General features: G+C 36.0%; 1 protein-coding gene across 2 annotated transcripts in view; it reads left to right on the plus strand.

Moving 5' to 3' along the window:
- The window catches only part of LOC113225823, a 101,023-nt gene that overhangs the window by 19,448 nt on the left and 60,729 nt on the right, over positions 1 to 20,846 (plus strand). Inside the window, exon 2 of one of the 2 annotated variants that reach the window (XM_026458268.1) lies at positions 11,659 to 11,755. In XM_026458268.1, coding sequence (XP_026314053.1) covers positions 11,663 to 11,755 — 93 coding nt within the window. In that variant the 5' untranslated portion in view covers positions 11,659 to 11,662. Of the gene's footprint in view, positions 1 to 11,534; positions 11,756 to 20,846 lie in introns of those variants that run through there. The other variant, XM_026458267.1, reaches the window with a different exon arrangement.

The raw sequence follows: 20,846 nt of genomic DNA on the forward strand, positions 1-20,846 counted from the left end.
ATACAAAAAAGTTTGTAATTTACTCGGTGTCTTTAATTTTTCGATTAACTAACGGACTGATTGGGTTATCTTACTTCTAAAGTGATTGTAATTAGGTAAGTAATTGGTTCCATAAACATCAATACTTAATTTATTAGTATTCTATATAGCCCATCTATTGTTATATTATATGGCCATGTTTGTTCTTCCAATAATATATGGGCAAGCATTTGTCATTTGTTATAGGAGCATCATTAATATCCCTATAATGTGTTGCCGATCGTGTTATGTTATGTGTGTATGTGATAGACCTATTCTCTCACCATTTTTGACTTTCCCCTGGGAAAGGCGAGGAGTTACGTCGGAGTAATATCTTACTCAAATTGTCCCTCTCGCACTCAGACAGTTCCTAGTTCGTACCGAACTAAAAAGACCGATGAACTAGTTCATACTGGTCATTGTCGGGAATATATTCCTAATAGTGCGTAGTTTATGAACTATACAATACCCGTTACCAGTTCATGTCAGTTGGAGAGCCATAGCTCTCCTTCTGCGATTAACTCTCGCGAATCGGTTTGGGGGCTGTATCTTCCCTTTCCGCCGCCTCCCTCCGCACCGTCAATTCCTTGCAGAAGGCTAGGAAATATTTTCTCACCATCACCAAACCGTGTAAGTTCTAGTGTTGGACATGAGTCTCCTTAAAGGAAAGAGTTTAAGAGTCTATACTACCTCGGTACTACGGTTCATTTTGCTTGGATCGAGTTAGAAATGAAATTAAAGCTATTTGATAAATGTATATCGCATATTACACATGTTCTATTTCGTTCAGTTGATATATAAAAAAAACATTGATATATGTAAAATACCAATTGACTACAGCGGTTTTCTTGTAAAATTTCGAGGTAAGTTTGTGTTTTTTTTTCTATCGTGAATTAATCAGTGTATATTCTCAATTTTACCATATATCTTTTTCAAAGGGACTGATTTAACATTTTCACTGTTATGCACAGTCAATCGAAGCCATTTGAGGTTGTATAGACTCTTGTGGAGAGAGTTTAAGTCATGGTCTACCACGCTGCCAGGGCAGGTGACGGGGCAATCTTAAAGTCGTTCATCGTAAACAGTTTTACATCATAAATAACAAATTTTCATGCCGCGGTCGTCCTCTCGTTATGGTAATTCATAAGTCCGTGATTGAGGGTATACGGCTAATGGAATAAAATTATTTGCGTCGACTTGATGGCGTTAAAAAACATAGCATCAAAAGTTATATTTCTAAAAGATTACAATGTGGTTAACCTAACATATTGAAGGCGAGAGTCTTTGAGAAAGAAGTTTTATAGTACTGCCCGTTATAAATAAAAAAAAATAAAAAAAGAGGAAAAAAAAGACTAAAAAGAGGAAAAATTAAAAAGAGAATTAATATCAAAAGTAATATTTAGTGTTTTTCCAAGCATATTAATAATCTGCTGATTTTGAGCGTGGTTCTCCAGTGCATGAAAATGTCATAAGTTTTCTTGTTTTCTTGTTAAAACAATTTTCATGCTTAATATTGCTTCTTGCTAATTTAAGACAGAGTATTATCCATTACTGTATTTTCGTTATCGCTCTTCTCGCTAGAACCAATTTTGGCGACGAAAATACAAAAAAGACGAAATAACAGAAAATAATAATACCAAATCACTTTACCACCTTTTTTTTTAATAGTAAACGGAACAGGTAGGTATTTTTAATTCTCGCAATTATGAACATTGGACAGTTGGCATTACGAGTTTTTCTTTTGCCTGTTTGCATAATTCATTGTTAGTACATAAATTTAAAAGTTTAGAGAAGTGGACAGTAATGGATTTTCATAGTTACTTTGCAGGCCAAAGTCGAGAGGAAATCGCATGGTCCCTAAATGAAAAAATTTCTGAAATGAAAAAGTTTGAAATACCATCATTTCCGAGCATGTTCGAGAAAAAGAAATTAACATTCTTAAAATGGTAGACATAACATAAACACTAGGAATAAAACTAAACTGCTTGTTCTTGACTGTCGTCTACACAAAGTCAGAAATCCATTTATAGGGTAATGTGTATACTTTTATAATAATATTCCGATTCTTAATAGCAGTAGAACTCCTTGTAAATAAGTTCGTCGAGAGAGGTACTGCCACCTTTCTTATTTACGCGGCCAAGCAGTATTATGAGCATTACTGCGTTCCGGTTTTGAAGGGTAAGGGTGCTGTTGAATACACAATACACAAGCTCTAAGTGGCACTGCAACTGTTGTGGACAGGCCTGTCGCTTTCCATCAGGCGCACGGCCTGTTCGCCCCGTCACTTGGTATTACAAAAATCATTATAGTGTGAAGATATTGGGCTTTGGTAAATGGTAGATATTGGGCTTTCGTGAACAAATTTAAACGCGGAGTATATTGATTATGTTATTTCTGTTCACCTGACCTCAATGATATTGCTTTCTGAAATTGGTACCATTTTGGTATGATAATGCCACATGTGATCATGACGTGTCAAAAATACTTTTATCACATGGTTTTCTTAAAAATTATACAAACTATAGCGCTGGTTAGCGGAGGGGTACGTAGAACGACAAATTAGACGCAGACTTGAAAACTTAAAAGCGTATATTATCAAAAAGTGCAAATTTACACAACATTAATAATCCAAAACATATGAGATGACTTATACTATTGGAGTTAACAAAACGATAGCACGTTACAAAGTACAACTAATACCATCTCGCGGTGACGCGAAGGAACTAATGGCGTGTTAAAGTTGCAGTTGTTACAAAACTACATAAAACAAATTATGTTATATATGTGATTTTGTAATTATAATCTCCTATTTAAGAGTCGACACAACCTCAAATGGCTTTGAGGTGTCGAAGTGTCGTATCAATCATTTTGGAAAAAAATAAATAGTAAAATTAAGGATATACACTTATTACTAAAAATTTTCACGATAGAAAAAAAACACAAAGTTACTTCGAAATTTTACAAGACCATCTGCTGTGCAATTGGTACTTTGCATATACAATGATTATATAAACTAAATAGAACACGTATATTATACGATATACATTTTTGAAATGGCCTTACTTTCGTTGGTAAAAAGGAAATTCTGAAATAAAGCCAGCTCCAGTACGGGTAGAAATAAATAAATTAGAGCTGAGGCAGTAAGTATCTCTTAAACTCTACTACTCATTCGTAAGGGAGATTCTCCTAACCGCTCACGCAATGCGGTCCTCCTACCGCCAAATGGCGGCTATTTGGTTTCGCAAATTAGAAAAGCATTCAGTTTAAATACAAGTTTTTATGAACAAAAATTATTATTCTGCATTGCTAAATAAATACCCTCCATACTACCAACAAAAACATCTCAAATAAAATGCAGTAATACGCCGCAAATCCTGCACTTAAAAATCACTAATGAAATTTTTGGTGTACTTGGGTAAATATGATAATATTCCGTTTGAGTGGTTCTAACGTTTACCATGAAATTACTCCTTAAAGTATAGTTTATAAACATTTATATTCAGGGTAAACTTAAAAAACGCTACTTACGGTATGTTTTCAATAAATAAACACCGAAATCACACACACGAAGCCCAAACAATAACACACACGATTGTCGTGACGTATTTTTGAAGTTGTTTATTTTTTTTAAATGACAGACCCAGGCATTAAAAACTTTATGGTTTGCTAGAGTAGTTACCGAAATAGCAATTAATATTCGTTCTTTTACCTATTATAACTTCGATATCCGATAAATCGGTATAAAGTCATTACCGGCACCTCTAGGTGTGGTATGCGTCTACGGCTGCATGTATCGCGTGAGCGGAGAATGAGCAAGCGACTCTAGGAGATGCTCTTTGTAAATAAACATTTGCACACATAATATATTACTTCGCGCCCGGGATCAATAAGCGTTTTTGTTGATGTTAATTTTGACAAAATAAAGTAGCTTGATTGTACACAAAGTCGAAACAGAATGTAATTAAGTTAACGGTGTTCCATTATGGGCGTGGTTGACGGGCTCTTAGACGGTTTTTTATTCAATTATCTTGCGAAATCTGAACTCTAGATTATGTAGTAATATTGTTTAAGGTTTTCATGAAAGTTACATATTTTATAATTAAATCTAACGCTATTCAAATAAAATATATAATATACTATAATATATTTAAACATAATATATTACTTATATTTTCAGAGCTATTTGTCAGCATTATTGTGTTCCGGTTTTGAAGGGTAAGGGTGCTGGTGAAATTACAGCCACATGGGACTTGTCAACTTATGTCTCAGGGTGACGGGTACAGTGGCAGTGCTCCTCAGATCTTTGCGATTTAAAGCTCTGAGTGGCATTGCAACTGTTATGGACAGGCGTGTAGCTTTATTATAAAAAATGTACTGTCATGATGTGTACATGATGTACTGTCACTGAACATTACTGCGTTTCGGTTTTAAAGGGTAACTTGTTTTCATGTATGCTCTTCGTACACTTTTGTATGTGAAATTGCCTTGTTCACTGTATTGTTTCTTTTTTGTTCTTTTTAATGACTACAGTATCACGAGAGATCGGAAATATATTTTCCTTAATTTCAAAGAAATAACACACGTAGTGAGTCTACAATACCTCCCTCTGAAATTGATGTATTGTGTTTTGACATATAACTAGTAATTACTTTATTACGGTAGTGATATAATATTATAGATATATAATATTAGTCTTTTCTTTGTTTGTATAACATCAAGTGACGAGCAAGTGGTGCGCCTGATGGTAAGCTACACGCCTGTCCATAACAGTTGCAGTGCCACTCAGAGCTTTAAATTACAAAGATCTGAGGGGCACTCTCACTGCGCCCGTCACCCTGAGACATGAGTTGACAAGTCCCATGCGCCTGTAATTTCACCAGCACCCTTACCCTTCAAAACCGGAACACAGTAATGTTGACATTACTGCTTGGCGGCAGAAATAAGTAAGGTGGTAATACTGTCCTGGACGGACTCTTTCACAAGGAGCTCCACGGCTACTACATAAAATAAAAAGAAAAGATTGACGGGCGCAGTCGCAGTGCCCCTCAGATCTTTGCGACTTAAAGCTCTGAGTGGCGCTGCAACTGTTATGGACAGGCATCTAGTTTATGCACGATATCTTCGTCCCGTCACTTGGTACATTATAGGAAAAAGCATTTTGATCAAGTCGTGCTAGCCGCGACTCGCATCGCTGTCGCCACCGCGCCGCCGCCTGCTGTTGTCCAGTTTGTAGCCTCATATTTATTTTAGAACAATAATGAAGTAAAATAATTGTTTTTCTGGATCTAAATATCGTATATTTGATTTTTTCTCAAACAAACCAACCAGTAATTCAGCCGAAAAAAGAAAGAAATATGCACTAAATTGCACCCTCGGTGTAAATAAGACCGCATTTGCAAAATTACAAGCTTTTGAGGAGAGAGGTTTAATGCTCTAGCCACAAAGAGTCAAAAATTCTTTTTTATTGTTCAAATTCTTATGAACCCTGCCACATTGAATACGGCGGCGGGGCGGACGCGGTCCGGGGTCGAACGCGATGACAAACGGGCGGACCGGGTGCGGGTCGGGAGAGTTCTTTGCAACCATCCATACATGAAAAGGGCTTTAGCGTGCATTATTATTAATTTTCAATTTGAATTCGACGGAAATTTCTTTTCGCGTTGCTTCTTTAGCTCTAATAAATACAGAAAATTTCCTTGTCATCATCATCGTGGTGGTTTCTTTAAAATCTGTGTAGAAAGTGAAACGTGGCTGCTTTTTTGGTGTCACACTGGCTGGCCTCTTTCGTTCCGCTATTCCGCCGAGGGCTACGCTTGGAACTGCTGTGTGGCACGTACCAGGGTACGTATTTCTCGCTGTACCGCCTATGTGTTGCCTGAGCTTTAAGTTTCTACGAATGAAATTAGTGTATAACTTTTTTTATGACTTTCATGTGATAAAAGCTCCTTTGGGTGGTGATGACGATGATCTTGATGATTTATAATCTCAGTACAGAGTATGAAAAAAACCGACCTCAAAAATACGTGGAATTACATCTATTTGCAAAGTTTTTTTGAAATCGGTTACCGGAAAGTGCGTAAACCCGGATTCATAACCTAGTTTGCCACTATACGGGACTTGACACAGGAGATAATAAAAATCGGTTCTTACTACTCAAAATGTATTGAGAAACGCCTTGAATTAGAGAATAGCAAAATCAACCATTAAAATAATTGCTACTTAAAATAAAATTTAGGCGTTATTTATAAAAATGAATCTTCATGCGTGAACAGCCACTCTTAGAGGTGGATGATTTTCTTCAAAATTAAATGGGACTGTACGTCGACTTGAGAACCTTTTCCTTTTTTTGAAATCGGTTAAAAAGTAAAGGTTTATTGTTATTATCGTTTTTATACCAGCGGCAATCCTATTTGGTGAACGCCTGCCTTCTGTGCCAGAGGCCTTGGGTTGGATTCCCTCTTAGCCTCTTAGCTACAATTGTGGTCAGAGTAGTTTCACAAACTTTGTTTGCCCTTTGAAGACGTATGAATTCTCAACTCGAATTGGGCCAACGTGGTTGACGAGGGCCTAAACCCTCGTTACGGGCCATGATGATGATAAATAGTTTTTAAAATAATCCTTTCTTTGCATACATAACGTGTTTTGTAAATGAATTCTTGGCTGGTGGTTATGTACCAGGATCTTCCACGTACCAAATATAAGAGTGTAGAGTTAGTAATAACATCCAAGGTACAACTCTGATTGTGTGGTTTGCATACCGCTTTTCACGGTGTCGCTGTTTCTGGGGCCCCGGTTCGACTCCCGGCCGGATCAATGTAGAAATACTTTTCTGTATTGTCTTGGTTCTGGGTGTTTGTGATACCGTCGTTGTTTCCGATTTCCAAAACACAACTGCCTTAATTACTTACTTTGGACACACACATAGACAACCACAAATTACATCCAAACTCACGAGATAAATAAATGTAGGCCATTCAAATATTTCTCTCGGCCCGGCAATCGAACCCGGGATCTCTGCGTGGCATTCCAGCATGGTAACCGTTCGGCCACGGAGTCAGTTAAATTAGGAAATTTGTTCATACGAATAGTATTGGCAGGTCTATTAATCATCTTTTGTTTTCTGACAGTAAGAAAAAAATATGCAGTTAAAACCTTGTGATAACCACGTGTAATAAACAAGTCCTGTGCTCTTTGTTAGGTATGCGACACGTCTAGTCATAAAAACACGTTATAACAGTTGCAGTTTTATTCAGAGCTTTAAAAACAAAGTAGACAACACATAAAGTAGACAATTCCCAAGCAGTGATCGGAATAGGTAGAGTTTCTTTACCTAAACTTCGAAAAACATAGACAGAAAATGGAGACTACCTTACGACAATATTTTTTAGGTCCTGGATCTTTTCAGGATTCAGGAAATCACTCAAGTACTGCTAAATAAGCTTGAACGACTGCAAAACCTATGTATAAGGTTCATCTTTGGGCTTCGTAAATATGACCGAATTTCACATTTCCGCAGTCAGCACAAATGGCTTCCCATCCGTCTCCGCAGGAATTTGCATATTGTCTCCATTCTTTACAATATTTTACATAACCCTGTGTCTCCCGGGTACCTGAAAGAGCGTTTCAGCTTCCTTAGGTCCCAGGATAAACCCTGTCGTTCTCTTGTTAGGTCCCAGTTATCTTTTCCATGCTTCAATTCCGGTTTCTATTCTCATTCCTTCACTGTTCATGCGGTCAGACTTTGGAATGCACTTCCTATTACTGTTCACGAAAGTAAATCGTTAGCTATTTTTAAAGTGAGAGTTAAGGAGCATTATTTATCTACTATTCCATCCATATCTTAGGTATTATATTATAAAATATGTATTTATCTAAGTATTTATATAATTTATAACAATTTAATATTTTTATATTTTTTTTTCTTGTTTTGTTGTGCACATATGCCCGTTCTTTTAGTTATAGTGTCCTGTATTTAGGTCTGCAGGAAGAAATTTCTATTAGAAATAAGCAGAACCTTTTGTTTTTAATTTCGCTTGTATTCTTTGTGACTTGTTGTATTTTTCCCGTACAATAAACTATTAAATAAATAAATAAATAAATGTTTTGTCCACAAAAAATGACGTTATTTGAGATAAGCAGGTAGACTATATTTATTTTACCTTTGCAACACCAATTTTTCGGAATAACTTAGGAAAATTTCTACTATCTGATTGTGACATGAAAATGAGTTAGAAAGTTAACACGTACTAGAACACGAAGAGTCGATGCGATATTTTAAATCGGTAGAATTTAGTCGGTTTAGTAGGTCGAATGTCCATAACTCAATAGAATGTTTGAAATATATGGTGTTCTTTTTTAATAGGACAGTGTGGAGAAATCCGAAATCATAGAAGATACGAGGAAACTGTCTTAGGAACTATGAAGTCTTTTTTTTTGTGTAAGAAACTCAGTCTACTAGCATTAAAAAATTAGTCAATTTTATTCATTTTGTATGAAAAAATATTTTTACCCGATTTTTTTCGCGTACAATCAATCAGCATCAAAAAAGTTTTGATCAATTTCATTCATTTTCGGGACAACTCACGCTTGACCAAATAATTGATTATGCCAAAACTGTTTTCATAAAAGAAGACTTAATGGTTTTTAACAGCTTCCTTGTATCTTCTATGGCTTAGGATTTCCCCATACTGTCCCATTTAAAAAAAAACTATATTATCTTAACAACTCTATTTAAATTAAGATAAATATCTACCTGCCTATCCCAAATAATGCCAGTTTTTAATATACTTAAGAGATTTCTCCAATTCCGAAAAGATCCAGGACCTAAAAAATATTGTCAATGTAAATGTGTTCCTCGTAAATACGCCACCTATTCCGATCATTGATAATTACCCTTCAGAACCAGAACGAAGTAATGCTCACATTAATGCTTGGCGGCAGAAATAGGTCAAGTTTACTATCTCTATGTATGTGTAACCTTTACTGTAATGAACGTATAAACAAGGGCGTATCCTTAGAATAATAACGCATAGAAACCTAGTCCGCTCACGCTAAGTGAGGCAAATTGAAACGCGCCAAAAGGGCCTACACGAGCGGGCAGGCCTTCAGTGTTCAAGGTCAACTTGCACCACGAACAGCTCAAAAATGTTAGCTAAAAATGACGAAATGTGCGGTAAATGAGTGTAAAAATACATCAGACAAACATAAAATAGATACTAACATCACATTCCACAAGGAAGTAACGCGTTTCAACTTGTATTTTTATATAAATATTCACTAAAACCGAAAATTAACTTACTACTAAAACTAGCCTACATGAATTTGATTTTTGCTTCACTTGTGACAGTTCGTTTGATATGAAACTATCATTCTATGCGTTATTATTCTAAGGGCGTATCATGTAAAAATAAGATTCGAGAAAATTGAAAATAAAGTTTTAATGTCTTGTATCTTTTTAATATTAATAATACGATATACACTTTACACATACACTTTATTAATTATTTGTGCTATAATTTCGCTAAAAGATTGAGGGGTTCTTATTATTTCAAAACAATTAGAAACATTTAAAAACATTAATTTTTTCCTTGTTTATCAACCCTTGTTGCACCAAACTGGTGAATTATTGGGGTGTTCGTTTTATTATTGGTTTTTAAGTAAATGAATAATAACTTTAGATACTTGGGTGACTCAGAGTAGTATTCCAGAACTCTACTCAATGCTCAAGTCAGAACTTGGGTATGGTTTAAAGCAATAGAAATCATACTCAAGTCCTTGCCATTAGGATCGTAATTCCAGTGCTTGAAATCATACTCAAGTCCTGACTTGAGCATTGAGTAGAGTTCTGGAATACGACCCTCAGTCTTGTCACATTGAAAAAAAAAATAAACGTATCTTTAATCATTCATTAAATTCGGTTACCTATCGGTAAACCGAAATGACATTTGCCAGAAATAACGGTTGATCGAAATTTCATAACCCCGAAAGTAATTTTGAGAGGAAAATGTTTTTTCTTTTAAACCTAACTGACCCTAACCTGACCGAACCTAATTGTGTCTTTGCGATAAACATTCAACATATCCTGAAAGAACAACGTTTCGTTATAATTCGGTTTTCGGTGTAATGAAAATTCGAACAAACGTTATTACGAACAAAAAAATTTCGAGTTTGTGATAGGTTACCATTAAATTTAGAATCTCTAGATGCGCCAAGTTGAGGGTGAAGCCGCTCGTTTCAGATATTTTTTTTACATTAAAATATGTTTTTGCAATCTACAGGTCGTAACGTGTCCAAAATTCATATGATAGATAGATAGATAGATAGATAGATAAAAGCTTTATTCACCACCATGACATCAGATACATGATATAGGCATTAACTTATATATAACAATAATGATATTCTTATCTACTAATGTTACACTTGGAAGTCATGGCAGTGAAAAAGGCGCTGGCTCAGCATAAATGACGCGGCTGCCCGCGACGCTGGTATTCTGCCAGGACCCTATAGGATAGAGACGCCACTCGCAATCCAACAAAAATTTTTCTGATTTCATTTTTAAATTATTAATTTTCAATTTTCAATCTTCTTCCTCCCAACCTCCACACATAATACACTATTTGCAGTCCTGAAACGAGGTACAGCCAAGAGCATAACAAGCCGGACTTGTTACCTTGGACCTTGGACCGTTCCTATCGCAAACGGCACAGAGTTGAAATTAAATCTTAAATGTCAAGCATGACGCGCTCCCGACCCTGTACGTGGACAAACAAGAGACAACCGCAAATACCCTAGCCACTCATATCCCCAATTTTCGCAAATTTAACAGATGCTCCCGCAGCTTTAGCTTAAACGGTTTTTTTGAGATGCATATGCACGGAGTGTCATTCATTTAGAACGCCACCTTCTAATCTAAATGAATGAAACTTACGCCATCTAGAAGGGATAGATCGAAATGAGTTTTTGTCACAAAATAGTGATAATGCTTTAAATGTTTTGATGCATTAGCATCAAAACGGGCTTTGGGTGCCGAAAGCTCTTGTTGCTCCCAATGCTTCAATTCGTAAAATCTGTAGTCTCGATTCGTAATTTAAAATTTTTCGAAAATTAATTAAATTTTTATTGAATTGATATTCAATTATTTTTTATGAAATTACTCCACTAGTTTGTTATAATTATTAATACAAAGATCGAACACTCAGAAAAAATTCCTTCGATCCGGTCGGATTCGAACCGACGTCTTCTTGCATACCGTGCCAGACGGTATACCAACTAAGCCACGGAACGAACCAACGGACCTTACGAATTTTTCTATGTGCTTGCGTCGTGTCTTTGTACTTGGTCTTTCAACGACTTTTTAGTCGTAACGCCATCTATGAGAAATCTATTACAGATTTATTACCCAGTTAGTACCTTTACAGCTACCAGTCCTGGCGAGAGATGTCGCTCTTCACTGTATTAATTAATTTTTTTTTAAATTTCTTGTATTAATAATTATAACAAACTTTTCGAAAATTGTTTTGTACACGACATCGATACGGTAGATTAAATTGGTCCAGTTCTCCGTGCGAACTTTTTTAAAGAGAGTTTCCTTTGATTCTCATTTCGATCACCACTGATAATGATTCTATGTATTCACAGGTGTATGTGTCGCCGGTGGTGCCCTGGATGCTGTAAGAAAACCACCGGCTCCTCGGTCTCCGACAGCAGCGAGAAGCAGGACAGCAATCATCAGCAGGTCAGTACGGCGGAAGTAGTTATTGTGGTCCATTCACAGATTATTTTATTTTTGACAGGTCGATTACTAACCAATTAGTGATGTCCAAATATTTATGAACAAGTTTTAATCGACGATGAATTCGTTGAACAACGGTAGTTTTTTTTTGAAGTGAATCATTTGCAATTAGTGCCACTATTAGCAAATGTGCTGATAATCGGTTATGTCAACGCAGGCGAACTCTCCAACGGGAGTGTCTTCCCCTTTATGTGCACACTACATTTTTTTACAGCAAATTCTACATTACTACGAATTTAGAATTTGCCGGTTGTGCCTTTCTTCTTTCTTCTGTCTTTCGAAGGCAGAACACAATTTCGTTTACTCGCCAGATTGCTTTGAAACAAAAAGTAATACCAAACAACGCCACGACTGTATTTCGTAAGTAAATACCACTTAGAAGTACCTTCTCAATTATAATGGACGTTGTTTGTGGATCACATTTCTGACTATATGCGAGCAATGTATGCCTTCATTAATATACAAGTAAATTTACTACTCAAGATATATTTGCACAAGGTTTGATTACCAATTTTTAACCAACTTCAAAAAAGGACTCTATTCGACTGTATGTATGTTAAGCGATAACTCCATCATTTATGAACCAATTTTGATGATTCTTTTTTTATTGTAAAGTACCTCAGCAGTGGTTTCATAGAAGATAATATTTCACCTCAAAGGGTGGCAAAGAAGGGGATGAATGACCTTTGAGGTTGTTTTTTTTAGTACTCTGTACTGAGCTTGTTGTGTTATCGTATTGTAATTGAACTACATGATAAGGATACAGTTCCGTACAACATTAATTAAAATCCTTTGATATTAGTGTTTTTAACGCAATAAACGTCAAATATGACTTTTAATAGTAAAAATCTGAATATTGATTTTTATTTGAGCTTGCTGTATATTCAACAGTTATTGAGATATAATTTCTAAAAAAATTGTTAGATTGACCTTTATTTCCTGATCTCCAATATGTATAATACAACTAACCCTAAAATATAACCCTGTTTAAGAATAATTAAATTGTTCAATGTTATTTTAGTTATGCATTATTAGGGCAAGTTCCGATAAGTCAAACACGTTAACTAATTTTAACTGTTTTTAAAATAGAATGTTGTGATTTATTTTTTGCTATTTAAGACGGTTACAGCCACTTAGTCGCGGTTTAGTGGACGGCAGACTTAGCGAACTACTGGTCTGCCACGCAGAGCTCCCAGGTTCGATTCCCGAGCCGGGATAAATATTTGTATGGCCTACATTTATTTCTATCGTGAGTTTGGGTATAATTTGTGATCGTCTATGTGTGTTTCCATGGCACGCGCGAGGCGGGGTTTCCAAGGTGCTGAGGCTGTGAGTGTGTGCGTTATTAATGCGAATAAGTTTAAAAATGACTTTGTGTTGAACAGGCTAAATCGAATTGACACATGTCAGAATAACACTTTCTTTTACTCTTAAAACCAAAACGCTTTCAAAGGAGAAGCGTGTTTTTCATGATTCAATAACTTTTGTTAACTCATTGAACGATAATCACAATTCTTACCACGGTATGACTAAGTCTAGACTTGAATCAAGACACGACTGAGCAAGACTAATTAAAAATTGTTCTCCCGACATCCCATTTCGACACCGACGATCCACTCGAGTTCTTGGAGTGTAACCATTGTCACTCATATTTTCATGACAACATGTAAAGTGTATACGCGTGAAATTATACCACGTTTAAGTCATAACATTTGTTAAGTAGGTAACCTAATGCCTATAATAATAACATATAAGTAGTATACGTTTACTTCTAATAGTTAAAGAAGGGATTTGGAGTTTCCACATCGAAATGTTTTTTCTCAAGCGTTAAAATTTATGACAACTTTTTTCTAGAAAGTAACCATTGTTTGTAGATAGAGTATGTTTCTAATTTGTTTATTTGAATATTAAATGAGACGCAAAACTGTGTATTTAATTGTAAAAATAATTCAAAATCTAGACGCTGTAAATAATAAGCGCCTACTAAAACAATAGGAGCAACGTCTGTATGTGTTGCATATTTGTAGTATTTGCGTGAAGATTTCTGTCAGGCGCACCGTTATTGTGAAACTAAACGGAATAATTGGGTAACAATAGCAAAGTCTAACAAGGTCGAATCCAAGATCCAATTATATTCGAAGGACACGTTGCGAGCTCTACAGGTTAGTTATTTATTTACAAATTTATTCATGTAGGGTTTGTTGACAATACCCGGAGTTTTTTTAACTAGAGACAATGAACTAGCGTTTAGTAAGTTGCAAGTTTTTGATGTATAATAGTGCAATATCTAAGAAAAGACTTCACTGACTTCCTCTGAAGATCATCAAATATTTTTAAACTGTAAAATGTAGAGATAAATGTAAATGAAATAACTGTTAGTAGATTCTGTTTCAATGCCAAACACATCATTATACAATTAACAAAGCAACACTATTTTCGAAGTGTCATTAGCAGGTTGTCGCTTTGTTGATTAGAAGTCCGACTATAAATTTGCAAGATGTGACATAGGAAACATGATAACGCTTTTTGGTTATAAATAAAGTGACATTATAATAAGTTACTCTATTTCTACAGCCAAGCAGTAATGTGACCATTACAGTGTTCCGGTTTTGAAGGGTAAGGGTGCTGGTGAAATTACAGGCACATGGGCCTTGTCAACTTATGTCTCAGAGTAACGGGCGCTGTGGCAGTGTCCCTCCGATCTTTGCGATTTAAAGCTCGGAGCGACACTGCAACTGTTATGGACAGGCATGTCGCTTACCATCAGGCGCACGACTTGTTCGTCCCGTCACTTGATGTCATAAAAAAATGTAGGCGGACTTAGGTTAGATTCAGTTTTTTTAAATTCCTATACAATCCAGCGGATAGAGTGTAAAATTTTAACATTTACGCCTTTCCCAACCTACCTGGGAAAATAACATTGTGTTTGTTAGATTAATAATGTCACTTGTCACGACAATGTTGAGTTAAATTTTAAACTCGGTTGAAATCACCGGCCCGCGCCGTGCGTGCTTCTGAATAATTGAACTTGAAAACATACAATGTTGGTGTTTTGTACCTATATGCATTTTGTAGTACATACATTTTGCGTATTATGTTTCAAAAAGTTAACTTTGAACTGGCAGTTTATCAAGTTGAAATAGAATAACACCTTTATTTTTAATTTATTTAATACCAATTGTTTTGACTGGAGTACAAAATTGAATGCGGATAATTGCCATATCAATATGGCAATTTAGAGTATGCTATATGTACATTAGTTTTTCGTTATGATAGCTGTGGTAAGCGACATGCCTATCCATAACAGTTCCAGTGATATACAAAGTTTTAAATCGCAAATATCTGAGGGACACTGCCACTGGACCACTCAGAGACATAAAACTGAAATTTGCTTGTAGTTTCACCAACACCATAACTTTTCAATACCGGAATGTAACGCTCACGTTCCTGTTTTGCGGTTGAAATAGAATATAATGGCAGTACTTCCGAATTTCAAAATTAATTGATATCAAAAGTAACATTTGATGTTTTTCCAGGCATATTTAATAGTAGTCTGATAGTGTTGTTCTTGTGGTTCCCAGTGCATGAAAATGTCATAAGTTTTTAATGGTCAATATTCGCTTTTCTAATTTCAGACAGAGTATTATCCATTACTGTATTTTCGTTATCGCTCTTCTCGCTAGAACTAATTTTCGCGACGAAAATGCAGAAAAGGGGTAAATAATACCAAATCACTTTAGTTTACCACCTTTTTCTTTTTTTTAATAGTAAAAGTTTTTAATTATTAATACAAAGATCGAACACTCAGAAAAAACACTCAGAAAAAATTCCTTCGATCCGGTCGGATTCGAACCAACGTATGGCATATCGTGCCAGACGCTATACCAACTAAGCCACGGAACGAACCAACGGACCTCACGAATTTTTCTATGTGCTTGCGTCGTGTCTTTGTACTTGGTCTTTCAACGACTTTTTAGTCGTAGCGCCTTCTATGAGAAATCTATTACAGATTTATCACCCAGTTAGTACCTTTACAGCTACCAGTCCTGGCGAGAGATGTCGCTATTCACTGTATTAATTAAATTTTTATTGAATTGATATTCAATTATTTTTTGTGAAATTACTCCACTAGTTTGTTATAATTATTAATACAAAGATATATATTTTTTTTCTGAGTGTTTTTTCTGAGTGTTCGATCTTTGTATTAACAATTATAACAAACTAGTGGAGTAATTTCACAAAAAATAATTGAATATCAATTCAATAAAAATTTAATTAAGTAAAAGTTTTTGTAATAGTTTTTCTTTTGCCTGTTAACATGGTTCAATGTTATTAGATAGATTTAAAAGTTTTGAGAAGAGGACAGTATCTTAGACTATTTCCATCCTTTAAGGACAGTATGGATTTTTATTACTTACTTTGCAGGCCTTGGCGGGGAATAAGTCGCACGATCCATAAATGACAAACTTTACGTCTTCGTTTTTTGAAAGTAATGCAAATATTTCCGAACATGTTTGAGAAAAAATAATAAAAATCACTCTTATCATTATTAGAAAACATTATTGGCAATGATGATACGCAATCTGTAGCAGAACTCCACACGTTTACGCATATGCAGTATCACGAGTTTATATATTCTGGTATGACATGCAGACGCTAGCCAAGGTTGCGGGGGGTGAGGAAAGGATTTATATGTATCTGGGGACAAATCGCGAGCAACATGATTTAGGCATTACCCTCGAGGCCACAACCTTTGGGATTATTTTTTGTAAGCATTTCTGTCTTGCTGCATTTCCAAATTCCGGGCGTAATAGAGATCGATGTTAAATAATGTAAACGAAGCGCAAAAAGTTTTAATGTTTTCAGCTAAGGCCCATCTACTGAAGCGAATTTAAGAATCTCTGGGGCGCAAAGGGTAATAAATTAGACTTCATATTCTGTTACTTTAGTCGTAAACTACCGCAGCCTGGGTTGAAATTTTACGAAGAAATGAAATTTTATTACAATGGACACAAATCATAGTTTTATGGTTAGCTTTACGAGCAGTGCCTTCTTTTAGGCACATTATCTATCCAAATGGAGCTGCATAATCTTAACATCAAGACACGGGTATAGATCATAGTCCGTCCGTTCAGGGCGGGTTTTCATGTTTCACGACGATGTTTTTCTTTACCGTTAGCGAAATGCATCGAGTATATAACCAGAAATAGAGACGAAATAAGGGCCACCCATCCCTGGCAACTCATCAGGCGAATGGGCCTTAGATCACTTTTAAATATCAACTCTCGTTTGCGCTGAAATCACAAATTAGAAAACTGAAATAGTACAACTCCAACAACTGACCTGTGTGCACGTCTCCGAATACTCCAAAAATATTCTGTATGTATTGTACTAAAGATAATATCTCTAACAATGGGGGCTGTTCCATTCGGTGGTATGGGAAGAACAGCAAAACATCTAATTACAAAACAAACGGAATCACGTTTCATCGGTGATTAAATATTAAATGTGCAATTTTTCAATTTTCGTACATTATAGCAAAGCTCAAGTTAAACTGGTCGATTTGAAGTGACGTCAATTGTTACGAATTCGGGCTGGCCAATCGGAGCGAAGTTGTCACCGTAATGATTTGGCAGAATAGTTTTTAAACAAATTAAATGACATTTCGTCTCTATTTCTGGTTCTATACTCGATGGCGAAAGGTGCTAAACAAATATCCGTAACTTGGATCAGGTGACCTTTTTTTTGACGGGGGGGGGATCTTTATGGATACCCCTGAGCCCAGGGAGACTCAGGGGTTATGTGGGGACTCTCCCTCCAGACTGGAGGGCCTACCCCACTAAAACTCCCCCGGGTTTCCCTCTCGCCGGTTGAGTCGGCGCCGTGGGATCGGTGAACATTCACCACGACGTGGATCAGGTGACCTACTACAACCTGTGAAAAAAAAAACAATATTACTTTAACCTTACATTGACTTTTCGTACCATAATGCGCTTAAAGTAAGCTTATTGTCATGTTAAAATTATGATGTTTTATTGGCAGCTTTGTGGCTATTCATTCACTCAGTTCGTACTATGACGCGACTTTAACATTAAAGTAATATTGCTCTTATGTCAAATTTAGCAATCTTAAAATAGTACACGGATGCAATGGAAACAATATTATTTACATATGTCTCTTCAATATTTTGTTTATTTTTTATTTAGTAGCACATAGTAAATATTATTTCGTTAAATAAAAATACGCGATGTTTATTTCGTAAAATTATAACAGCTCCATCTATATGCTCCTTGGCGAAACTAGCAGTTAACATATATAGACTATAGTTCCGAATTCACAACATGACTATCAAGACTTCTGCATGTTTTATTTCTTTTTATTCATGAAAATGCAGAATAATTATTGAAAAAAACGTTTGGAAATTTTAATAGATTTTATTATTACATACTTTTCATTTCTTAACAGTCAAAATTCTCTGAATGTAAATAACATACATAAGTTGACAAGTCCCAAGTGCCTGTAATTTCACCAGCACCCTTCTTACCCTTCAAAACCGGAACACAGTAATGCTGACATTACTGCTTGTCGGCAGAAATAGGTAAGGTGGCAGTACTACCCTGGACGCACTCTTTCACAAGGAGCTCCACTGCTTCTAGAAAGACTTATGTCACCAGTTGATGACGACAATAAAAAATATTATGCAGTCTCAATATCGTTGAATTTATTTTTAAGTAAACTTGTTCACAAAACTTCTTTACATCGTAAGTTCAAAACCTCACACAGCGAGTGCATAAAACTACCGATTACAGGCAGGCCAAACTGCATTTTTGGCTGCAAGTCTAGATTATACCCGTCTCTGTCCAACGCGAGGGTGTGAGTGGGACAAAAGAATGTGCTTGACCTATGCGCCTGGGCCCACCGATTTTGGGAGTACAGCCTGTTTAAAAGGTTTTGCTTTTAAAGAAGTAATTATTTGTATTGACTAAGAATAATTTGTAATTGTAAACGTTTGTTTTTAGAATGAAGTAGGTTTATTCCGGTGTAGTTTTCGATTTCGGTCCAAAAAGGGTGTTGGTTAACATTCAACCGACTTTTTCTTGCCGAGTTAACAGAAGCTTGTACCGCTAAAGTTTTTCAAATCATACTTACATTTATATGTCATTGGGATTATCTCCTACCGGGGTTGGCAGGGAGTACGGACCTCCGCCAACCACGCTCCTGATAAACTTCCTTCGCCTCCTTTACTCCCATCAGTATTGTTGGCGAGACGCTGGCCTAGTGGGTTTTAGATAGAGGAAAAAGGGGAAGAAACTGAAAATCCTTTAGGATCGTAAAGAGCGTATTTTATCCAGGATACAAAGACAACTATCTCCGTGGCCGAAAGGTGACCATGCTGAACTGCCATGCAAATATTATATGGCTTACATGTATTTCTCAAAAAAGCTAAAACGTTGAATTTAAATTGTAATGTCATCGCAGTACTGTCTAATTTTGCTTGCTTCGCTGTCAGTCGAACAAACGAAGACTAGAGCGTGAATGACGCTCTGTATATGATTTTAATGCCCTGTAAGTTCGGACACTTTTTAGCGCGGACCCGACGTCCATATAATTGTAATTTCAATGCCAGCCTCATACTTTTTGCTAGAAAGCTTGAATTAAAGCTTAGCAGAATAATAAAGAATATTGAGACCTGCATTTTTTTTTATTGACAAAAACAAAAGTGTTGTAGATATGTTAAATTAATTACTAGCAACTAAAAGCGACTGCGACAAAAAAAGTCCAAATAGCAGCAACATAAACGGTAAATTAATCAAAAACGTAATTAATAATTAATTGCAACAAGATTTTTTTTTTCTTCTTTCCATAAAGGAAAAGGCAAAGGTTTTACACCATACAGCCAAGTCTTGGTACATTATTAAGTCTTTTGAGCCATGTCTTCGTTTAATTATGTTTCTGTAAATATGGCCGCCATAAAGAGGATAGGCAATTTGAGGCGGCGTGCTTGGATTGACTCGGGATTCCTTAGAACGGGCCGATACGGGTATTTTAGTTCGAGATTCGTATAATTTCGCGTTTTAATCTTCGATTAAGGCACAATAGCACTATCCTATTCCACTTTAAACTAGATTTGACAAAATAATTGAAAGTCAAAATAAAAACGACACTTTTCCCTCCAAAAGGCCCAGAGCGAATCTAGTAATTGCAACAAGTATAACATTGACACATGAACTGTCAATATATTTTTTATAGCATTGACCACTAGCCCATTAGCTAGAAAATTACATGAAAGTCCGTTCCGTTCCGTGGGATAATGTTCCGTTTTACGTTACATAGTATTAAAAATCCCTGACATTTTCCTGGAAATTGTAGGTAAAAAAATTGTTTTTAATTCAGAATTTCTAGATTCTGAAAGCTCGTTACAAAAAAACTTCGGATAGACTGGTTAAATTTTCCATTTATTATAGTACCACTAACGAAATAACTCTTTTACAAAAATAAAAATCTATAAATAAACAAAAAAAAATTTCGTGAATTGGTGGAAGTACTCGCAGAACGAGGCAGTAGAGCTCCTTGTCTGCCACCTTACCTATTTCTGCCGCCAAGCAGTAATGTGAGCATTACTGCGTTCCGGTTTGCCACCAGCCCCACGAATTTTTAAAGCACTCTTACGGATAGTGGCGTGGAAGCTATCCTTGCGCATCAATGGTGATGCACTGCAGTTTTGCAGCAATGCTTCGCCGACTGTGGAACATAAGATATTAATATTTTATCTGTATCCGGGCTGGCTTTCCTTATCTTTCAACTCGAAACCCACCACTGCTGTTTTGTGATACAAATAGGGTTCTCCGTCGTAGGAAAAGTAAAGTAAGGCTTTGGTGAAAACTGCCTTATTCTTTTGGTTTAAATTTATTGTCTCAAAAGAATTATACAAACACACAAATGAGAAACTTAAATGTAGCAACATTTATAAGCACTAAACATAATACGTCGTACAGGAAGCGCTAAATACATAAAATGTATGTAATACTATTAA

This window comes from Hyposmocoma kahamanoa, unplaced genomic scaffold, assembly GCF_003589595.1.
Source record: "Hyposmocoma kahamanoa isolate Upper Pololo Valley unplaced genomic scaffold, ASM358959v1 175, whole genome shotgun sequence".
NCBI lineage: Eukaryota > Metazoa > Arthropoda > Insecta > Lepidoptera > Cosmopterigidae > Hyposmocoma > Hyposmocoma kahamanoa.